General features: G+C 39.0%; 2 protein-coding genes across 5 annotated transcripts in view; both read right to left on the bottom strand.

The window, feature by feature from the left end:
* Nucleotides 1–11843, bottom strand: part of sh3pxd2aa (SH3 and PX domains 2Aa) — a 125733-nt gene extending 113890 nt beyond the window's left edge. For both annotated transcript variants that reach the window (XM_061048354.1, XM_061048363.1), the window contains exon 1: nucleotides 10888–11843. In XM_061048354.1, coding sequence (XP_060904337.1) covers nucleotides 10888–10983 — 96 coding nt within the window. In that variant the 5' untranslated portion in view covers nucleotides 10984–11843. The remainder of the gene's footprint in view (nucleotides 1–10887) is intronic.
* A 1189-nt stretch (nucleotides 11844–13032) lies between these two features.
* stn1 (STN1 subunit of CST complex) lies at nucleotides 13033–20814 on the bottom strand. Of its 3 annotated transcripts, none has more exons than XM_061048301.1 (9): nucleotides 20564–20814; nucleotides 20290–20385; nucleotides 19817–19894; nucleotides 18291–18464; nucleotides 17428–17539; nucleotides 16135–16282; nucleotides 15761–15883; nucleotides 15579–15651; nucleotides 13033–13847 (listed from the first exon to the last, which is right to left on the bottom strand). In XM_061048301.1, exons 1-9 carry the CDS (start codon nucleotides 20694–20696, stop codon nucleotides 13690–13692), a joined length of 1095 nt encoding a protein of 364 aa, XP_060904284.1. In that variant the 5' UTR covers nucleotides 20697–20814; the 3' UTR covers nucleotides 13033–13689. The 3 variants fall into 3 exon arrangements, with proteins under 3 accessions (XP_060904284.1, XP_060904267.1, XP_060904275.1); XM_061048284.1 differs by having other exon boundaries at nucleotides 16135–16285; nucleotides 20564–20813; XM_061048292.1 differs by having other exon boundaries at nucleotides 15761–15880; nucleotides 16135–16285; nucleotides 20564–20813.
* Between the last annotated feature and the right edge of the window lie 160 nt (nucleotides 20815–20974).

The following is a 20974-nucleotide window of genomic DNA, read 5'->3' as shown; positions in this document are numbered from 1 at the left end:
CATCTGGAATATCTTAAGCTATTAGTGCATATACCCTTCAACTCTAAAGGGCAACTCTAAGATAAGTCTCGTAGAGAATGGAGGGGCTTCCCTGACACTTGTTTTTTTTTGGGTGGTAAGAATGTCTGTTCTATTATGTGATACAAGTCTGACTCACTCATTTTCTTATTAACAATATGCTAACAAAGAAATTGGCTGAACGGCTATTGAGTACCTTGTCAATGGGTACAACAATGGTGTATGTTCCTGAATGATTGAAGGGCTCCCATGACTTTAGTGCAAACATGAGTTAGAGATTAGTGTTTTGAGTCAAAATGTCTCAACTACAGCAGGAAATATGACTAGTCAATTTGATAAGCATATTTATGTCTGCCAGCAGTACAACTTGTAATAACTTTGTTGATCTCCTAAGATGATCAACTTGTTATAGATATCGCATATAAGAAGTTAGTCACCTTGACCTCCTCATCGGTTTGTGAACTTCAGTCCTGAAGCTTTGAGTTTGATCTTTTTTACTGTTTTGTTTTTTTACCTTTGGTGATTGAAGCAACATTATTTGGGGAGGTGGTGGAAAGAAGCAAAGCATTGACAAAATCTAAACTAAAGTACTGCAAAGCACTGTTGCCACAATGTCAAAATTACAAACTTTGAGACGATACTGGTAAAAAATGATGTACTGCTATATAACAGCAATTAAATAGAAGTCCTATAGGCAGTACAGAATAATTGCTTGTTTTTCCCAAAAATGCAAGCAAACTCCTGCACACTGTTTAAACTGCTCAAATACATTGTTAACATTTTGCTACCAACACTATGCTAATATTCTTGTGTAATTTTTAGACAATGACTTCAGTTGTATATACTGTAGATGGTTACAGACCCATTTGAAAGTATTCCATCTCAGATATCACTCGTAATCTAGTTTGAACCTTCCTGGGAATGTGAACGCACCACGGCTGCTCTATGCATTTTGCTCAAGGCAGCTTTGGGTTAAAGATATGACTGAAGATCTGTAGGTTTTCTAAAGATACAATTGATCATGAAATAACGGAACTTGTATCGTTTTAAGACATTTGGTATCGAAACAAAGGATCTGATGATCAGTTTGATTCAGTAATAACATCGGTTTGGCTTCGATGGTACCAGCTAAACATAAGCAGGTAAGCAATGTCCTTGTAAGCATTTGTAAGCATGGCAGTGCATAGTACCAAAAGTAAGGCTGCAGATTGTTGTTCAAGTGAGTTCACAATTTCTGAACTGCAGTTCCCTCTTGCTTATCAGGTCAATGCGTTTCCATACACATACGAACATCGGCAGTAAACACATCGCAGCAATATCTCTGGTGAACAAATTAGCAGTCGTGCCATTATCTCATATGCACACACTAATTGCAAATGCATGAGTAACTCACCCCATTTCTACTTTGAGGCTGTGTGTGTGTGTGTGTGTGTGTGTGTGTGTGTGTGTGTGTGTGTGTGTGTGTGTGTGTGTGTGTGTGTGTGCTCTATAAACTCCTCTGACCTCAACGGTATGCCAGAGTATCTTCCTCTCATCATACCTCAAGGCCACATAATTTAACGCAGGGGAAGATCATTGCTGCGCTGAGGCATAAAACAGGAGCCAGGCAGGAAGACGTGCACTCACACCCCCATAAGCAGATGGGTATGTGATGGCGACCACTGTTGATAACACAACTAATAACCTTTCAAGCGCTTCCCATGCCCCAAAATATCAAGCTTAAACCTAACGCTCCCCACAGTCACCCAAAAATAGCCTACTCACTCAACACAGCCAGTACATTATCAGGTCTGAACTGCTTGCCTCTCTGGATAAATCAAGACACATCTTAGCATCTGCTCGCCAGCCATGACATCTGATTATTCATTTTGCACATGACGCTTTGTTTCTCTCTCCATGAGGAATGGGACACACTCATGCAACCACCAACAGAAGTCCAAAGGGGCTGACTCACATCCAGTCAGGAAAATGAATCAAATAAAGCAATTGGTGGAACAAAAACCACTTCTCTTTGAGTCTCCTTCAACAGCATTTATCCACATTGTATAACACTGAATAAATAGTAACTGTTGTAAATCAAAACTTTATTGTCTTTTTTTTTTTGTTAGAGCTATATAACAGTGTTAACAGACCCAGTTTGAAGGATACGTCTAGTGTTTATGACTGATAATGTTGAAAGGGTTTGTTGGTTTGGTTTTAATTGGTTTGGAAAAAGTTGCAAATAGCGCCCCTTGTTCATTAAATGTTAGATCTGTGTTATTTAACAAACAAGGGAAATGTTATTTCAGGGTGGAAAGGGGGCTTCAGCAGCTTAGTTAGCTCGTGCAAACAATGTTTTTTTTATATAGTTCTCCAAGCGGGTGGCCCGGGTTTGACTCCAACCTGTGGCCCCTTTCCGGCATGTAATTCCCCACTCTCTCTCTCTCTCTCTCTCTCTATCTTAATGATTTTTGACTCTATCCACTGTCCAATCTCTAAATAAAGGCATAAAAAGCCCCTCAAAAAACCTTTAAAGAAGGGGGGTGGGGGGGCTTGGGGGGGCTACAACTATGTGCTACTTTAAACCCATTCATTAATTATTAACACCAGCATCCAGTCCGTAGTGAAGAACTAAAGTTATTTGCAAATCATTAAAACATAATCTTGATTCTGCCCACACCTTATCAAAAGTGTTATAAAGCATTCAGGGATGTTTACCAAAATAGAGGGGATTAAAGTGTTTCTATCAAGAACGTGACTCACTCAAATGTCAGATAAAAATAATCCTCCTAATTATGCCGTATTAAAGATAAACTGAGACAAAATGACAAGCCACTTTTACAGCAGCCACACAGACTGATGCAGATTTTTCATGTAGTACAGTACAGCAGAAACGAGTCTCCAGTTTATCTCCAGTGTGGGGATTTTAGAAGCCCAGAAATCAAGATAAAAAGTTAAACATTATCTTGTGATGATTGCTCACAGACATTCTTGCACAGCAGGCCTGTCTGAACAATGAGGCAACAAGGCTGAGGTTACAAAATGAAGGCTGAATTTTTGTGGCAAGGGAAGCTCCATGAACGCATGATCCGTATGATCGTTTGATTTGTAACAGTCAGCTGCTCGGCATTTGGAAACAGGAAGGTGTTGGGAACTAAAGTGGGTATCGAGTGGATGAGAGAAACAATGAGTAGACTGAACCATAAATCACTATAAATGAATTTAAAGGGAACAAAGATGGCAATGTCTGAGCTCATGTTGCATTGTATAGCAACTACTGTGGTAGAGCAATTGTTTTGAGGAACATTCAACACCTCGATGACAAAAACCTGTCTCCCACAGCCTACACATGTCGATTCTTCATTTCTTAAAAAGTGAAATTTCTTTTCCAAGGACTCTGAATATGAATTCATAAACAGAGAAAACAAAAGAGGGGATCATCTAAATAACTCAAAAATGGCTTTGGGGGCTTGTATGTCCCATTTAGCAAAAAAAAAAAAAAAAGGAAAATGTACTAGTCATTTTCCAATTGAGGAGACAGAATTTGAAAACAAAAGTTTTATTCATGCTTTGAAGACAGGAAAAAAAAAAAAGGTGACTTTTTAAGTCGGAACAAATTGGACCTCATGAATATTCAAGTCAAGTTTACAGCTTAACTTCTGCTTTCTCCGACTCCCGTGGAGATGTAATTGCTCTTCTAACACTAACACAATACATAGGAGAAAGTGTAGATAGCTTTTAAACATGAAAAAAAAAAATAACTTACAGTGTTCGGAGGGAAGCCAGGAGCCAGTCCTGCAGCTTTCAAGTGAAGACGGCAAAAGAGACGAGTGCTTGGTGGGGCAGAGAATGTGGGCCTAGCCACTAAATGCAGTGAACCCCGCCTAAACTTCTAAATTTAAAGTAACCTATAAAACAGACCCATGTAATACTTCCAGACCATGAAAAGCACAAATGATCTTAAAAAAAAAAAAGTGTAGTTGGAAAGATTCTCTTAGCATGAGAGTTAAGTTCTTCCACATGGAGCCATGGCTGCACTAAATATACTCTCTTCTCTAATAAAGCCGGTTATTAACAAATGACAATAAAAGCCTGACAAATTCTTCAAAGCCGTGTCTCAGCAAAGCCAACAAAGAAGTCACAAGAGTGAAACAAACTGTTGGACAATTTCATTCATGAGCTTTGGCAGGGGGTCTTTGGAAAAATATAACTCTACAGAGGCAGCTTTTTGTATTTGCTGCCAAAACGGTGCCCTTTATAAACCACACACCAGGCCTACGCCTCGACTTTCCGTAACTGTGGTCACTTCCCCTTTGAAATGGACCAATCACGCCTTCAAGCGGGCACAGGAAGTGAGGGTCAGGGGCGCTGCTGAGGGGGAAAAGTGCATTAAGCAGGTAAACCTTTGATGGCGTATTTCTACTTGTTCACAACAACAACAAAAAACAATCCTGGGGATTTTTTACATCGGATTCTAACAAAGATAAAACACCAACAAAGCAATAAAGTCATGTACTGAGATTTATTGGATGGATTCCAGCTGACTGCAGTTTGCAGGAGTGAGTCTCGCTATAAGCAATTTAATGTGTGAATTAGAAAACAGCAGAGACAACTAACAGAGACACAAGCTGTGCCATGTAAATATTGCATGATAACCGATGCTACACAAAGATCAACCACATCAGCAACCGCAGTAACATGTGAACACAAAGTCATGTTTTAAGCCCTGTGATGGGAGTCTAAAATATTATCTAGTTGAGTGATGAGTTCTTCATAAACAAACTGCAAGTCAGGATGCAAGTTAATCATCCTGTTAGTGCTGAGCAGCAGTTTAAAGGGTGACAAAGTACAATACAGTACATATGCAAAACAGTCATATCAGGGTCTAAATGGAAATGTGCAACGCAAAATGATTTACAAAGGCAGTGGACGTGGTATATAGAGCCTGATATGAAGGACTGCGTCTCCATTCTATTCACACTTTCAAAACCCAATACTGTCTCAGTAGACGGCTGTTCAACACGAGTCTGGTTCAGCTCAAGATTTCTGCCTGTTTTTTCCTTGCCACTGTTATTTGCTACGGTTGGTAATGCTGTAATACTGTATGTTGGGTCTTGATACAATAGTGATCAAATTGAATGTTATGTACATTAATGTACCTGATTACAACTAGAATCAAGTTCATTTTTTTAAACACATCCAAGAAACTGTGGTGCCAACTTTAGGAGGAAAATGTAACAGTCCAATTTGAAATAGAGTCAGCGTTGACTTCTGGGAAATATTATCGTATTATTTTTATATAATGGGTTTTATTATAAAGCAGATGAGATATTTCTTAATGAATAATCCCCTGAGTGCTTCAGTAAAGAAAGAGTATCTTGTCATATTCATTATGCCGAACTGATTCTAATAACATTTAAGTGAATTTCCTTGACTATCAAGTATATCAAAAAGAGAGCTGGAAGCAAGAAGAATTCTCACTCAAAATTGTCTTCCCATTACTCTCTTCTTCCTCCACTGTCTTTCAGCCATCCTTCTTCTTTTTTTACACGAGAACACACACATCAAGCCAGATGACAACACACATGATGTTGAGAAAGTTCAGTTCAGGTCATTTTTCCCACGCAAAAATTACAAGAGCCAAACACGATGCACACACATTGCTCTACCTCGTTACAGAGCAACGACAGGTGATGTTATCAGAAGTCAAGAAGACACACATCTTTGAGTTTGAGGCCATTTTCAAACAAAATAATGTGCTTTTACCACCAAGTATAACAGACTTTGTGCTTTGGGAATTAGAGCTTGTGTTGAGATGTCTTCAGGAGACACAAAATGTTCCACAATCTCAAACAACATCTGGTATACTGGAACATGTGAAGAGGAACTCCCAGCATTGGTGGGAGGTCCTGCTACTGGTAACAGTGGAAGGATGACAACATCCAATGCTTTTGTCAACCTCGCATGTCACAGCCTGCAACATGGATACACACTGTCGTCAGTGTCAATGTCAAAGTTAGGGCTATTCAAATAGAGCATCAAGAAGATTGAGTCCGCAAACACACACACACACACTTTCACACATATGGCCCTTGAGCCTTGATCAAATTCTTCCAAACAATGGGCAACCACCCCCCAACAAAAGAGCCAGTTTCACAAACTTCTCTTCCCCCCCAGCATGAGCCTCTCAGTTTGAGGTGCGCATCTGAACACAGGGACCTTTTCACCGAGATATCACTCCATGTTTGATAGACCAATAAATATTTGAGTGGGAAACAGCTCTCTGAAGAGATGTTTTATGGTGCCAAATAACAACACCAACTCCTTAAGCCTGGGCCTTTGCGTGGCACAGGAGTCTCTAGAAAATGAAATGTTAAGGGACTGGGACTTGTAAGGGGAAACAGAAGCTTAAAGTAAACATGGCCGAGCCCAACCTTCACACTGTCTTTTTATCACCTCGTCCTGTAAACACAACACACACATGCACAACAAACCAGTGTGAGAGTGTGTACGTGTGTTTTTGGATGCCTGTTTTGCGACTCAGCGGTCCAGTTTTCCCCACGGTCCAACGAGCACTTCTCTTTGACAAAGCCCCAAGTCTCATTCCCCCCTCCTCTCACAAGATAAGCATTTCCAGCTGGTTTCACAAACATTACAAATGAGATTCAATGGGTGACACAGATTGTGTCTTTCTCTCATTTTCTCTCTCTCTCTCTCCCCATTTCCCTTTTTTCTTCTCACAGTGACTAGCCTTGTCTCATGAGACAGGGTAACTAGGGAAACTAGGCCACAGACTGGCCCGCTGAGATAGAAGAGTCCAAAACACATTGCAGCTCAGCTCAGCTTTAAGGAGCTCACGTAACATTATAACTGTGCATACAGTAGCTTGGGTCCTACTAAACAAAACCAACCTAGAAAGTTGTACTGATCCGGGGAGCTCATGTAACACCAAACTACTCGGTGGGAGAAACAACTGTATAACAACAGAGGACCACTTACCTGCTGCCTTTAAGCACCACATCATTCTGCCAGAGAGTGTTTTCTCACATCAGCTAATGCTAACGCTAGCTAAACGCAAAGCCCAATTATTTGTTTTTAAGAGAGTGCCTTTTTAGAGAAACCTTTAAACATCTTTCCAAAAGTGGGACAAGACGATTTAACATACTCTTATGTAGGCTATGTGCATAAAGTATGGAGCTTTACACTGGAGGCAGTTAGCATAGCTTAACTTTGTTATGATTATTAGCATAAAACCTGGAACAGGGGAAAACCATTGCCTGGGCCGTCCAAATTGCTATAGTTGTACTTACATTTATTCACATTGTTTGTTTAATATAACTAATTCATCAGTGAGTTGGCAATGTGCTGATTGTTCTACTTTGGAACACACGATGAAATGAAAAGCTAAGTAGACTAAGCTAATCGCCTCCTGTTATACTTCATTTGTATGGAGTTAACACAATTCAAAAAGTCTACCCATAGAATTGGAATGATAAGGCAAGCTTATATTACTAAAACAATTTGTCATTGTGCATTTAAAGTCATATCTGTCATATTTGCCTGAAAACAAATTGCCATTTGAACAGCAGACCAATTATTCACTGGCATTAGCCCCGGTATAGTCTGCCAGACCTTTTTTTTTTTTTTTTTTAACCACATAAGCCTCCTAGGCACAATCATTTGTCTTCAATGTGCTTTAACAGAATAGTTTGACATTTTACCAAGGACATGGTGAGTGGTTTGTCACTATTTTAACGCTTATGCATAGCTCAAGTATTCATGCTAGCTAGCGTGAAAATAAAGGAGTGAAACAGGTTCACAGGCTCTGTCAAGTTTCCACGGCACGCTGTAAAACCATAACTTCAAGGTTTTACAAAAAAAGATTTAACTTTTTTATACGTAAGCTAAAGGCACAGATAGGTTTATTTTTTAAATATTATTAAGCTATCTTCTTGCAATGGCAAGCATTTTATATATTGAGTAAGCTAATTGCCTGCACATTCACCACATTCACAAGAGAATGGTTTTTCGGTTTTCTCACCTATCAATTATACTGTACTAAAGAAATTAGTCGTAAATTACTATTCCTTCAATCATTATTCAAAGACAGCTGTCACTCTATTGTGCTGCTTCACTTCTGCCTTACTGGATTGGCTACAAAAAAAATCTTACTGACAGAAAACTGGAGAAAAAAAAACTGGATGAAAAAGTATATTTATCTTAAAAGGTCAGAGGAAGAGATGTTCATAGTGTGAACCTTTTATTGCATTCAAAGGTCAACCACACTGACACCAAGAAGCATCAACTCTTGTTTTTCAATCAATATCATGGCCCCGAAGTTTTTGAGTTATTTGACATCCGTGATTGGTTTAGTACAGTGAAAGAAACCATCACAGCAGATTTAAGGCCACCTTAGCTTGAATATCCTCATACCAATTTAGAGACACTCATGGAGGCTCTTTAAAGTGCTGCATCCTGATATATTCATAAATATTCAGGGCCTTGATCATGACTAATAACTAGCCAACCCTTTAAGCACTTTGAGAACAAAGCACACACCTGAATTGGGGTACAATTTACCACTTACTTCTAAGTCATGTTCAAGGCTCCGTCAACAACTAAGTAAATAGGTGCCACAGTAGCTCAGTCTGTGTAGGGACTAATTGCTGCCAAGTCACCTCCCAAGTACTGCCAAGCTGCCTTGGAGCAAGGCACTGAACCTTACAGCTCAGGAGCACTTCCTGTGAAGCAGCCCCACTCTGACATCTCTCCATTTATGCATTTCCATACCAATCGGGTCCTGTTTGTGTGTTTTTCAGGCCTGTAATCCAGAATTCCCCCTGGGGAAGTAATAAAATATATACAATATAATCAAAATTACATTTTTAAAATGTAATCGTACATCTTTCAAATGTCCAAAGCCAACAGAGACTCATATAATCAAAATTACAATCAAACAAAATCTCACTTTGTTACAATTTATTTTTACAACGTTACATTAAGTGCCTCGAGGCTCATTCTGCATCGTAACCTAATTTTGAAGCAATTTCAACATCTAGTTTAAAGACAATTATTAATTTAGTTGATATTGTTCTTAAAAGGACCATAAATAAAGTTGTGCTTAAGCAAGTCAACATAAACTAATTGGCGCACAGCAAACCTTGGGGCAGGTATTAACTCCAGTACGAGAGCATTGGTTGGTTTTAAGAGCTCCAGGCGAAGATATAATTAAGCTGCCATGTCTAGCCGACTATGTACACTGTACTACTTGATGTGTGCTCGAAGGCGACATATACAATATCCTGGGGGGAAGGGGAGGAGGTTGAGGGTTGGGGTTGTCAGTCGTGGACAGGCAGCTCATTTTTGCCCTGGGGGTTTTGAACAGTGATGCCTCCACAGTGTCAGAATGTAGGTATCAGTTTCACTGCAGGTCACCCCATACTGAAAGACATATACAGGCATATTGCAGTACAGTGTTTTAAGGGTGGTGTTATAAACTAAGTAAAGGGTCATATATGAAGAGACCCCTGAGAATGTCTCTTATCAGTAGAGAGTAAGAGTGCTAATTGTGTCCAACTATCATTAGGCTCAAGGGTCTCCAGGAATGTAATTGCATATGAGCAAGTCTTTTATAATGGCTTGTTTATGAGCTCAAAATAGGTTCTGAATTCGGGGCCATGAAATGCAAAGCACAACACAGACTGTGTCGTATAAATCAGGGGTGGTATTGACAACTAAGTCCACAGCAGGCAAGAATCAGGAAGGTAATAAAAATCACTCAAGCCTGTCCTTAGTTTTTTTTTTGGTTCTGGAGGAAGACAACGTGGCTTACATTCTGAGGAACTTATTGATGACATGAATCAAAGAGAAATAAAAAAACATAGTGGAAAAATGATTGGCCATATGTAGTTAAGAGACATGTTGAAGCTCTGTAACAGATACTAAATGAACCTTGTAGTTCAATTATCTTGTCAACAGTTCTTCCCAAGATTAAGAATGAACTTCTAATCAAAACTTTTTTATCTAAAATTAGCAATGATCTCTCTGATTACCGAAGGAAAAATCACAGGGATTTGGATACTTATAATTATTCAATGACAACTGATCATATACTCATTCTGATTAAGGTAATTATCAAAAGAGCCAAAAAAAAAAGCTACTATGTGGTGAACTGATTTTGTTAATCAGTTAACACATCACTCAGGGTTATTACATAAGAAGGCCCTTATTGGTTGAAGAAAATAATAAATTAATGAATAATAATACATACTTGGTGACAGACATATGACTATTGACTACTCTGACATGTTGACTGGTCTACAAAATTCTCCAGGACAATGTAATAAAAAAAAATTAAAAAACACTGAGACCAAAAACTTCAACTCCATTTGGCTGTGGAAGTTTTTGTTTCAACCTTTCAGCTCATTGAGAAACACAGGTTGACCATACAGTATAGTTGAACATTTGGTGCATTGTGAAATTCCTCAAGTATTTGATCCTTTTGACACCAAACAGATCTGAAAATGACTGCTAACATCACAGATTGAAAAGCCAATAACATGTTAGGCACTCTTTGTCATCTTCAATATAATAAAATCCATTAGTACTTGAATGTGCCCCGGATGCACATTTTGACAGTGCACATTTATGACAGCTCACCTGTGTTCATGAAGTAGCTTGTGTCTGCTGCTTTGGAGTAGTTAATCATTTATAAGCAGGAGATCCTGCAGAACTAAGAGTCTCCCTGTGAGCTTAGCTTTAGCCATGCTATTTAATGGACTAAATGCTGCGTTTAGGTGTCACGCTGGGACTGTGAAACAGGCCAGAGACGCACCGCTGACACATTCTGAATGGGACAAGGTGGGAATGAAGCTGAAGCAGGCAACTCACGTAGTGTTTAGACGGATTGCGCCTCTTCTCCACGTCCACGACTTTCACGTCCAGCACAGTCCGAAACTGCATCTTGACCCTGCAAAGGCTATGCATTAAGGGCGACTGTCAGGCAGACAGGCAGCTGCTGCGGCTCCAGATAGGCTATATCTTCTAGGGGCTATATCATGGGAGAGAAATCACACACACATTCATCGCTGTGTCATTTAACCATTCGGCGGTCCATTAAGACATCAGCAGCTCCTCGCAGTGGATTCGGCCGCCCCAGACTTCTTCCCCCTCCGATGACGCAACGCTCCTCAAATCTGATTAGAAACTTATCGATAGTCAAATTGAAGACACGCGGTGAAACAGCCACGAATATCCAAGAGGAGAGACTAGATTTTCACGTTGGAGGCTGCTATCCAGCGGCTGACGGTGGAGCCCTTGGTGAAGTCGGTCACCCTTAAATAAAAAAAAAAAGTGAAGCAAGTTCCTTTGTGTCTGCCTCGATGCTTACTGAAAAGGGGCATCAGATCTACCTTGGAGGTTATTACAGCGGCTGGCTGAATGGAAAACGGGGAGCCGGCAAAATCCAGCGAGCGCCCAAACGCGTCCTGCTGCGTTCCGGCAGGCGCAGTGAATTTAGGGGGGGACGGAGTGGGATGGGCTTCATCACGTCCTCAGGGCTACTTGGAATAAAGCTGGGGCTAGAAAAAATAATAGGGATTTGGCTGTGCCTTCCTTGAGGAGAAGCGTGCTGTTGATATTAAGCTGCGTTTGTAAGCAGCTGACACATCGAGTGGGAATTTATCATTCTCATCATCCATGCGTCTAGCCTACCCCACTCATAACTTTTCCTCTCCATCTAAGAGAATATGAAACATTATATATGCTATACTGAGACTATTTTCGCCTCAAACTGTTATTTATTGAAATGTTCTCCCCCATTGTGTGCAATAGATGACAGCGTGAAAACACCACAAGTTAGTGTCGTTCACAATCTCCACGATCCGAGTTGTGTGTGTGCAGCTTTCTGGCCGGAGACACGAGCTGCTGGAACTATGGATACAGATGTTTCACCACCGACCAATCAGCAGCCGGGCTCTACATGAAAGAGCCAATTAACGACCAAACACTGCCCCCCTGTGTAGACAGCAACACAAGCAAGAAGGTAAAGAAACCCATTCAGAGGCTGGATTTCTTTTTTTGTGTGTGTGTCGTTCAATACAGAAGCTATGAATAGCACAATTGTACCATGTAATTAAAGCATCACTAAGACAAGATAAGTATCACTTTTAATCCTTTTTTTATTTAAATGATTTCACTACAGCTAACAGCCTCAAGCTGAAATCCTGCTTGGCATTTGCCCCCAGGCCCCCTGAGAACTCCTGGGGTCCTGAAAGCTCAAGACTTACTCTATATCAACTGCTTTGTGGTGGTGTTATTGAGGATTCATATGAGATTATAAAAGGCTTGATTGCAACACCAAAGGTCCCCTTGTACAGTCATCAATAGCACCTGGGGGTTTGAAATTATTCGCTTATAGTAGGAGAGAAAGTACTTGGAGCTAAACTTTACTGACTTTATGAGTGAGATTCAGGTCACCAATAATAATAATCATCATCAACATAATCATAGTAATAAATTGTCATTTTAATTTTAGACCACTTTTCAAAATCCACATTACTAAGTGCTTTACAAGGCAGAAAAATAATACAGGCAGGCCATACAATCGTAATAAAATATATTTCGAAAGAAGACTTTCTTTCTTTTCTGATAGAGTTAAGGTTCCTTCCTCATTCTTTATGACCTGCTCCACACAGCAGATCTGTTGTCACTGACTTGTGTAATTGCTGCTGTTGACTATGTTTATCTGTTTTGTTTGCACTCGAAGGCCGTCAACTAAATCGTCCCTCTAGAATAAATACCATACCATGATTAGTGATGCTCTGCATGTAGAGGATGTTTTTTGTTCTGTGGCTATGAAAGGAGATTTTTAAAGCCTGGCTCCTTTTTTTTTTTTTTTTTTTAAGTCTTTTGGTAAATATCCACTGGGGCTGTAAGGCAACAAATCCTTCACTACAAGCCTAACAGAATGGTTAATGGAATTTAAAGAACTGTGCACTTATCATACAGTAAAAGTCAGATTTTTTTTCTGTTCAGTTGCATTTTGGGAAATGTAGGATTGACTGTCTTAAGAACCAGATGTAGCCTCTTGGTTTTGAAAGGCAAGGCAATTGCGTTTGTGCCTCACACCTCCATTCTTTATAATGCCCAGCAGGGGGCCAGTCCACTATCTATATAAAGAACTTGTATTTTCTCTTTTTGACCATTGCCTCAGTACTGACAGGCATAGTGATGTGTCCCAATCTTCTCAAAGAAAACAAACAAAAGGAAAGCAGATAGTAAAAGAACATCTGGAGAGACGGACCAGACTAAACCTGAAGGTTTACTTTTTCCTGAGGACCCCCTTGCAAGTGAATCGAGCCACGCACACACCCAATCTTTGCCGTCAGTTACTTAATCCTTGTAAATAATGACCACATATAGGATGCTAAAAGCTTTCATGATATTCAATTTGTACGATTTTTTTCTTCCAAATAAGTTTTTATATTTTACCCATGCTAACAATCTTCAGTAAACTTTAAAAAAACCTAATTTGTACTTAAACTCGTGTTGTAAAGTGCTAAACTTGATGAAAAGAAGACTACAATGCCATGATTGACTAAAACATATTTCACGCTCACATTTTGGAGCACTAAGTCATACTACACACATCATTATGCAGTACTACAGGTCCCAAGCCCGACTGTCCTCAGGTCAAAACACAGTGTAATGGTTGTCACTGGTGCTGACGATGTCACTGTTGCACTCCAGTGATTTGAGCACCAGCTCCAGTGCTGCTTTGCTCACATTGAGGCTGTGGTGCTGCCTGACGGCAGACAGAATGTGCAGGATGTGACAGCCCTTCTCTGAATCTATAGACACAAGGAAGAGGAATAAAAATATGTCAACACATGGGTGGTTACAGTATGCAGCCATGGAAACCAAGGTTATGTGGAGAGAGAGAGAGAAATCAAACCATGTTTTTTGATGGAAGATGGAATTTTCATTTTTTTAGTTGTGATGTCTTATTGATTAGATTTAATTTTTACAATCACCTTCAGTAAAACATTTTTAAGTTCAGCTCGTTAGTTAGAATAACATTTGGTACAGTAGATGTGATTGTAGTGCTGAATTTTTTTATGACAAGCAGTTGAAAACTGTTATTCTTGATTACTCGATTCACCATAAACACACAGATGCCATTCCAGTGACATAGAGCTAAGGGTGGGAAGCTCAAAATGTTCCCCTCTCAATCCATCAACAAATGAAAAGTATTTTCATATACCAGTATTTACCAATATTTAAGTCACAACAGCTCGTGTTATTATTCAACCAATTCCTAGCTAACATTACTGTGACATGGAAATTATGCCTTTTTCTACTTATAACTTTAACACAGCATTACTAACTGATTGAATGCTAAAATTAGGTGACAGGTGCTAATATGACAATTTGCATGAAAAGTCAGGAGGGACATCGGGCCATATTGAAAGTCATAACATTCTTAATAACTTATTTTGTTGATTTTGTACTGACTGCTAAGTCACAACAGCTCGCCTCACCATACAACTAATTCCTTGCTAGCATTAAAGTCAGTTAGCTAGAATGACCTATAGGAGTTCAGGTCTTATTGTATGTTAATGTATAACACTATCAGATAGTAATGGATGCTAACAAATAGCATAAATGATAATAGATAGTGAAAATCAACATCATGCTTGATAACTCGTAATGTAACAAAAGCTAATTCACAACAGCTAGAAGTAGCATCAAACCATAACTAGCTAACGTAACTGTTAGCTAGCTGACGTAAGCTAGGAGTTTGTATGAATTAACGTTAGCATGGAAGTGGTTGAAAGAGAACGCTGCTCTCTAAAGGTTGAACATTTGTTATTAAATATGTTTTCTTAAAGTCTTTATATGTGATTTTTTGATCCAGTAGATGTCGCCCTTGAGCACCAGCATGAAACCAAAACAACTCGTGCTGCATTGTTGTGTTAGCATGCTAATGCTAGCGATCTTTATTATGCTCGTATCTTCACACTGCATGTAAATTTACCTGAAATGAGCGTGATCTAGAAACACAGTTAAACAGTGAGTACAGTATGTTATTCTTCTTTTCTCTAGTCTCTCAATTAAACAACTTTTATACATGAGGGGAGGAGTCAGCCGGCCGTCCCGGCTATGTAAACAAAGTGAAGATAGGACTCTGAAAACTCTGAAAACATCACAGACAGTGGGACTCGGGTGTTACACCCATTGTAGACAGTCATGACTCACAGAGTTATTTTCAGAGGATATACTTGATTTATATTACATTTAAGTGTGAAAAATCACATATAAAGACTTTAACTTGAAAGATGACCAGATGTACCACTAGACTTCCTGTTGTTTAGTTTGCTTATTAATTGAAAGAGAATAAAATGAAAGCAATTTATCCAGTTCTCAAGCTTTGTTTTACAAAACTAGATTTAAATGAGCAACCAATTCAATGATGATAATTACTACTCAAACACTCACAGAGAGGTGTATTGTGAATTAAAGCTCAAAACTAAAGCAGGTCAAAATGAACCAAAAGTAAAAGAAATGTCAAGTGTCCTTACATTTCTCCCTCCTCGAGTCTTCCCTTATAATGTCTTTGACTGCCATGAGTAGATCTTTGTCTTCTGCAGTCACCTGTTGTTTGATCACACAATCAAAGAGAAACACATCCAAGATGAAAGCTCACAACAATTGCTCTCTGAAGCGGGAGGAACTCTTTTCACATTTCTCTATTGTTTCTCACATGGTAGACTTCATCCTGGGATTTGACTCTGCGGTACACGATACCCTCATCCTGTAAAAGCTGAAGGGCCTCCTTCAGAAGATGGCGTAGCTGCTGACATGAAGACGGACCCGCCACAGACTGCTTGATAGGAATAGAGAAGCATTTTAGTTTATGACTAGTTTAATAATTGTCTTTACTATGGCCATTAACTTCATTTTTTTTAGCACATGTCCATGCTAGAAATTCCATCCTGGCTATCTTCCTTTATTCTATTCATCAATCTTGACTAAGGAGTATGATTCAATACAGCCTGGTATTTGATTTTTGTATTACACCCCATCATCACACATCTTCAAAAAGAAAAAGGTAACCACACTTTTGTTCTGGCTTACCTGGTCTGCTGATGCTGTTTGAGGCTGGCTGGAGATCAGAGGCTGCAGGAGATCCTGTACATCATAGGGTCTGAACCTGCTCACAGACTTCTGCTTGACAAAATCCTTGATGATATTTGTAGCCTTGCTGAGGGGATTGATGGCTACGCTACTGGAGGGAAAAAACAGACACAAAAAAACAGAACTTAATACAATTTGTTCTTGTGTTTACCTATATTTTGCATCCTTATTAATAACTAATAATATCAGTCCTTTTCAGTTCATAAACTAGTCAAGGGTCATTTAATTATATTGATGAACTACTACCTACTCTTCATTTTTAATTAAAAAACTACTGAAATAAATAAACGTTTAATTTATAATTGGTTTAATGTTTGACTACAAAAACTCACTAAAAGCTTTTAATCAGAATTAATAACTGCAGTTTGTTACCAGTTTTCTCAGCAGGAACACAAACGATCAAGTGGAACTACAGTTAAAAGTGATGCTACATTTAGGTGGAAACCTACAGTAGCTATCTACAGTAGTTGCATTATAACATTAGAGTAAGGAAACTTGTTAGATCTTAGTGCTGCTTTTGACACTATTGACCATCAGATCCTATTATACAGACTAGAAAATTTACTTGGAATTACAGGGACTGCTTTAAGTTGGTTTGAATCCTACTTATCAGACCGATCTCAGTTTGTACATGTTAATGATGAGTCCTCTATACACACCAAAGTTAGCCATGGAGTGCCACAAGGTTCAGTGCTTGGACCAATTCTCTTTGGTCTGTGATTGTTGATTGACGGCTTGCCTCCCCCCACCCCCTTGCTCCCTATCCCTCTTCCTGCATCTTATCCCATCTCTCCCCCTATCCCTTTCCAAGCCCTGTGCAGTCTAGGCCTGTGAAGGCTGTTTCATCATGAGCCGGGGATCCAGCCCAAGATTTCTGCCTTTTAATAAGGCAGTTTTTTCTTACCACTGTAACTTTTGCTGCTTCGCTAAAGTGCTCATGATGGATAGGCCGGGTCTTTGTAATATAGCAATGAGTAAGGTCTTTTACCTGCTTTTTGTAACATAACAATAAGTAAGGTCTTTTACCTGCTTTTTGTAACATAACAATAAGTAAGGTCTTTTACCTGCTTTTTGTAACATAACAATAAGTAAGGTATTTTACCTGCTTTTTGTAACATAACAATGAGTAAGGTCTTTTACCTGCTCTTTTGTGAAGTGTCTCGAGATAACACTTGTTATGAGTTGACACTATACAAATAAAAATTGATTGATTGAAGGGATGACGGTTTTTACCCAGTTGCATTTGGTTGCAGCTTGAATGGTTTGTCATAGCACTGTCTGTAAAGCTGAGGAACCTCCATCATCCACGCTATCTGGACGGCCATCACCGGGTCGTTCACTTTATCTGGAAACATACAGAGACACAGATACATATACACATGATGAACAGGCAGAGGTTATAGGTGGCAGGCACTGAGAAATAAAACATGTGCTGTGTGTAGTTGCGTGTATGTGTGAGACAGAGTAGACACATGAAGGCCATCATAGAGTGGGACTGCAATGCTAGGATAAAGAACGCCCTTGGCAGAAACTTAGTGTGTGGGGGATTATGTGAGTAAGTGCATTTTGTTTTTGAGCATTTACACAGGATGCACACACACCACACATTGCACTTTGACACCCTGGACACTTTACACACTGACACTTTACACTGTTACATTATTCTATATTCAAATAATTATTTTTGTAATTTTACATTATATTATATTTTACTGTATATATGTGTATTAGTAATTTGAGTGTATTGCATGGCCTTGCGGAACAGTCTTTACATTTCACTGCACATCTGTATGAGCATGTGACAAATAAAAATCTTGAGTCTTGACTCTTGAACCATTTGTTAAATGTTGGTATTCTTGGGCATTTGGTTCACACCCAGTTCTATAAGGTTGCAAAAGCAATCATTGCATCATAGCAATAATACCATCCCCAATATGTACAGATGAAATCAGAGTCCCTTTCTAAGTGTAACCAGTCTGGATGTGTTTACTTACTCTAATATTTGAAACAAATTGCTGGAAAATAAGTGAAAATGAATGCTTTATTGAACATCAGACTCCCACTGTGGCCCGCTGAGGATAGAACTCTGCACTCACAGTAGACCGAAGCCGTGATTTCTCTCTGTTGCCTCGAAGTCTTCACCGGTCCCCTGACTCGGAGCAGCTCTCCAATCTCCAGGTGGCAACGGCTCAGCTGAGCCTGTCTCAGCTTCTCCAGCTCAGCGACTGGGCTGAGGCCTCCCAGAGCCCCATCACTGGGTTTCCCCCTGGCTGAAAATGTAAAAAAGCAAAATGTGAAAATGACACAGGGTTCTGCAACAGTAATTAAATATATTATGTTGAATCTTTGAAGCACTGATTAAAGAATTTAGAGTTGTGTATAAAGCTGCAAAACCTAAACAGCTGAACTAATCAATATTCAAACTAACGGTAATGAGTAATGGAGTGTTTGTAGTGCTGGCATAACACAGACTGATCATCAAGTTGAAGTGTACCGTTCTGCACACCAGATATACTGAATATTTTAGCCTCTTTCGCTTACTGTTTTAGATTTCTGACTTTTCTCTTGTCAGCTTTCTTAATGAAATCGCTTTAATCGTAACACTCAGTGCTGCCTGCCGAGAACAAACCAGCAGACAGACAAAATAAGAGACTACATGGTGCACACTGTACATGAAATAAAGAAAGCACCAACTCAGAAAACCATACAATATCAAAGAACAATTGGAATTTCAAAAGAACCTGAACATCACCTTGTGTTAAATATTTCCTCATTTATTGTGTCCTTATCTTATGTCCACATTTCTGCATTTACGTAAGTGGCAAAAGCCTGTTGAAAATAATGTGGGAAGCATTTTTGAACCGTGTTTCACTTTTGAACACTTTGCATATTGTGACTCAATCCAAAATCCAGCTTTATGCCAAAATAAACTGATATCTGAAGAAAACAATTTGACTTGTTTACTAGAGAAACAGGGCTCTCCAGTCTATTGAACAGGAAGAAAAAGCTACCCTGGCCTGAGGAATTTTTTACTATTAGTATCAATCTGCAAAAATGTTTTGTTGATGAGGCCCCAATTTGAGCCCAAGAAAGCCCCAACAATACAACCCGGGGAAACTTTTTGTACCGGCAACACAGATAGACAGTGAACATCTACTTTTTCACATCAGTTAACCATTCGCTTATTAATGGGAGATAAAAAAAACGATTTATACATGTAAAAAGTTACATACAGCCCCTTTAATGAAGATGATCACCCTTTAATTTTTGTTACTTGTAATGGAAAATATGAAAAGTGGTGTCTTCAACATGTTTGTATGGCCTCAAGGACACATTAACTGAATGTAAGCTGTGCTTTTGAAGGAAACTACAAATGGAACCTTTAGCATCAAAATCTTACACTATAACAACAAGATGCCAAAAGGTTCTTACTTACTATTTTTTTATGTAATATATAGCTGTCTGATACATCTGACAAATAAACACAGATGATCACACTTATAAACAGCAGTTAAATTAGCTTATAGAATACAAATGTATAGCTTTGACTGTCATCTGATGACTAATACTGATCATGACTTCCAACTATGCAATTCTTTAGTTCATATAAAAGTAAACTTACATCTAGTAGGATCCCCCGCCTCCTTCAATAGGTCATTTTTCCAGCATAAACAGTTTATAACACCAGTACCATCGTCCACTGTGAGAGGAAGGAAAGAAACCCCAAATCAGACAAAGACATATTTGTATGTGAGGAAATGTATCATTCAAAACCATGCTATTTTAAGTATTTCATACAAAAAGGAGCTAATGTTTATGTCAGTTTGTTGAATTTGAAAAAAAACGTAGGATGTGATTTTCTCAATGTTTTATTAGAAACATGCAACAATGTCCTAAAGACAGCATTAGATATAACAGTAGTGATTAAATTTTTTATTTTTTTTAATCAACATATAACACACCTACACACGCACACTCACACACACACACACTCACACTCACACACACACACTCACAGACTATGGGGCTATAACCTCAACTTGTTACTGAAATATGAGCAGTGTTGCTGTCCATAGCAGGAAAAAGCAAGATTACCTCCATAACAGAAGAAGTCTTCTCTTTCTCTCTTGCAAACTACTGTACCCAGTACATCAACTTTGTAGATTGGGTGAGAGTTGTAGAAGTAAATACCTGTGAAGCATGGATGGATACAAAGATAGTAGACTATCATAACAATTTGAAAGTTTGCTGGGAACTCAAAAAGTAAACAACCGAAATAAACTCTAGCTGGTGTTTGCATTTAAATTGGTCGTTTGTTTTGTGTTTATTTAGTCACATGATAAGCAATACTAAGTTTGTCTGTTATTACCTGGCACCTGTGTGGACTCTGTCATCTGCAGTATATCTCTGACATACAACTTGGCGAAGGCACAAAAGATCGGGTCCAGTCCCCACAACATCGACGGGGGCTCTTCCGCTGGATCCATCGTAGCTGCCTGCATTTCATTATTAACACAAAAGCATATTATCAGTCTTTCGAGCTGTTTTCCTTGAAGACGAGCAGACTCCAAAAAGAAGCAAGTTAAGCTAGCAGCAGCCGAGTGAGTGTTGATCACGTGACACGTTGTTAACAAATATAATTTTTTTTTAGCAAAATAGCTGGTAATATTAATTTTCCGAACAGTTTTCAAACTTAGAATAACGTATTATAAAAACATACAGCTTAAAAAAATGAATTGTTATCAGTTTGTGTTTCGCAAAGGATTGTGGGACATGTAGT

The sequence above is a fragment of the Labrus mixtus genome, chromosome 2 (genome assembly GCF_963584025.1).
Source record: "Labrus mixtus chromosome 2, fLabMix1.1, whole genome shotgun sequence".
NCBI classification, from domain to species: domain Eukaryota; kingdom Metazoa; phylum Chordata; class Actinopteri; order Labriformes; family Labridae; genus Labrus; species Labrus mixtus.
The sequence above is the reverse complement of the archived record's forward strand: the minus strand, read 5'-3'. Positions and strand labels throughout refer to the sequence as shown.

What these genes read in the sequence shown, in the direction of transcription:
- stn1 (XM_061048284.1), bottom strand. Translation starts at nt 20,696, where the DNA reads ATGCAGGCAGCTACGATGGATCCAGCGGAAGAGCCCCCGTCGATGTTG. An exon ending in AGAGTCCACACAGGTGCCAG is followed by an intron (nt 20,386 to 20,563) that starts GTAATAACAGAC and finishes CATGCTTCACAG; the next exon opens with GTATTTACTTCTACAACTCT. An exon ending in CTGCAACCAAATGCAACTGG is followed by an intron (nt 16,286 to 17,427) that starts GTAAAAACCGTC and finishes TTTTCCCTCCAG; the next exon opens with TAGCGTAGCCATCAATCCCC.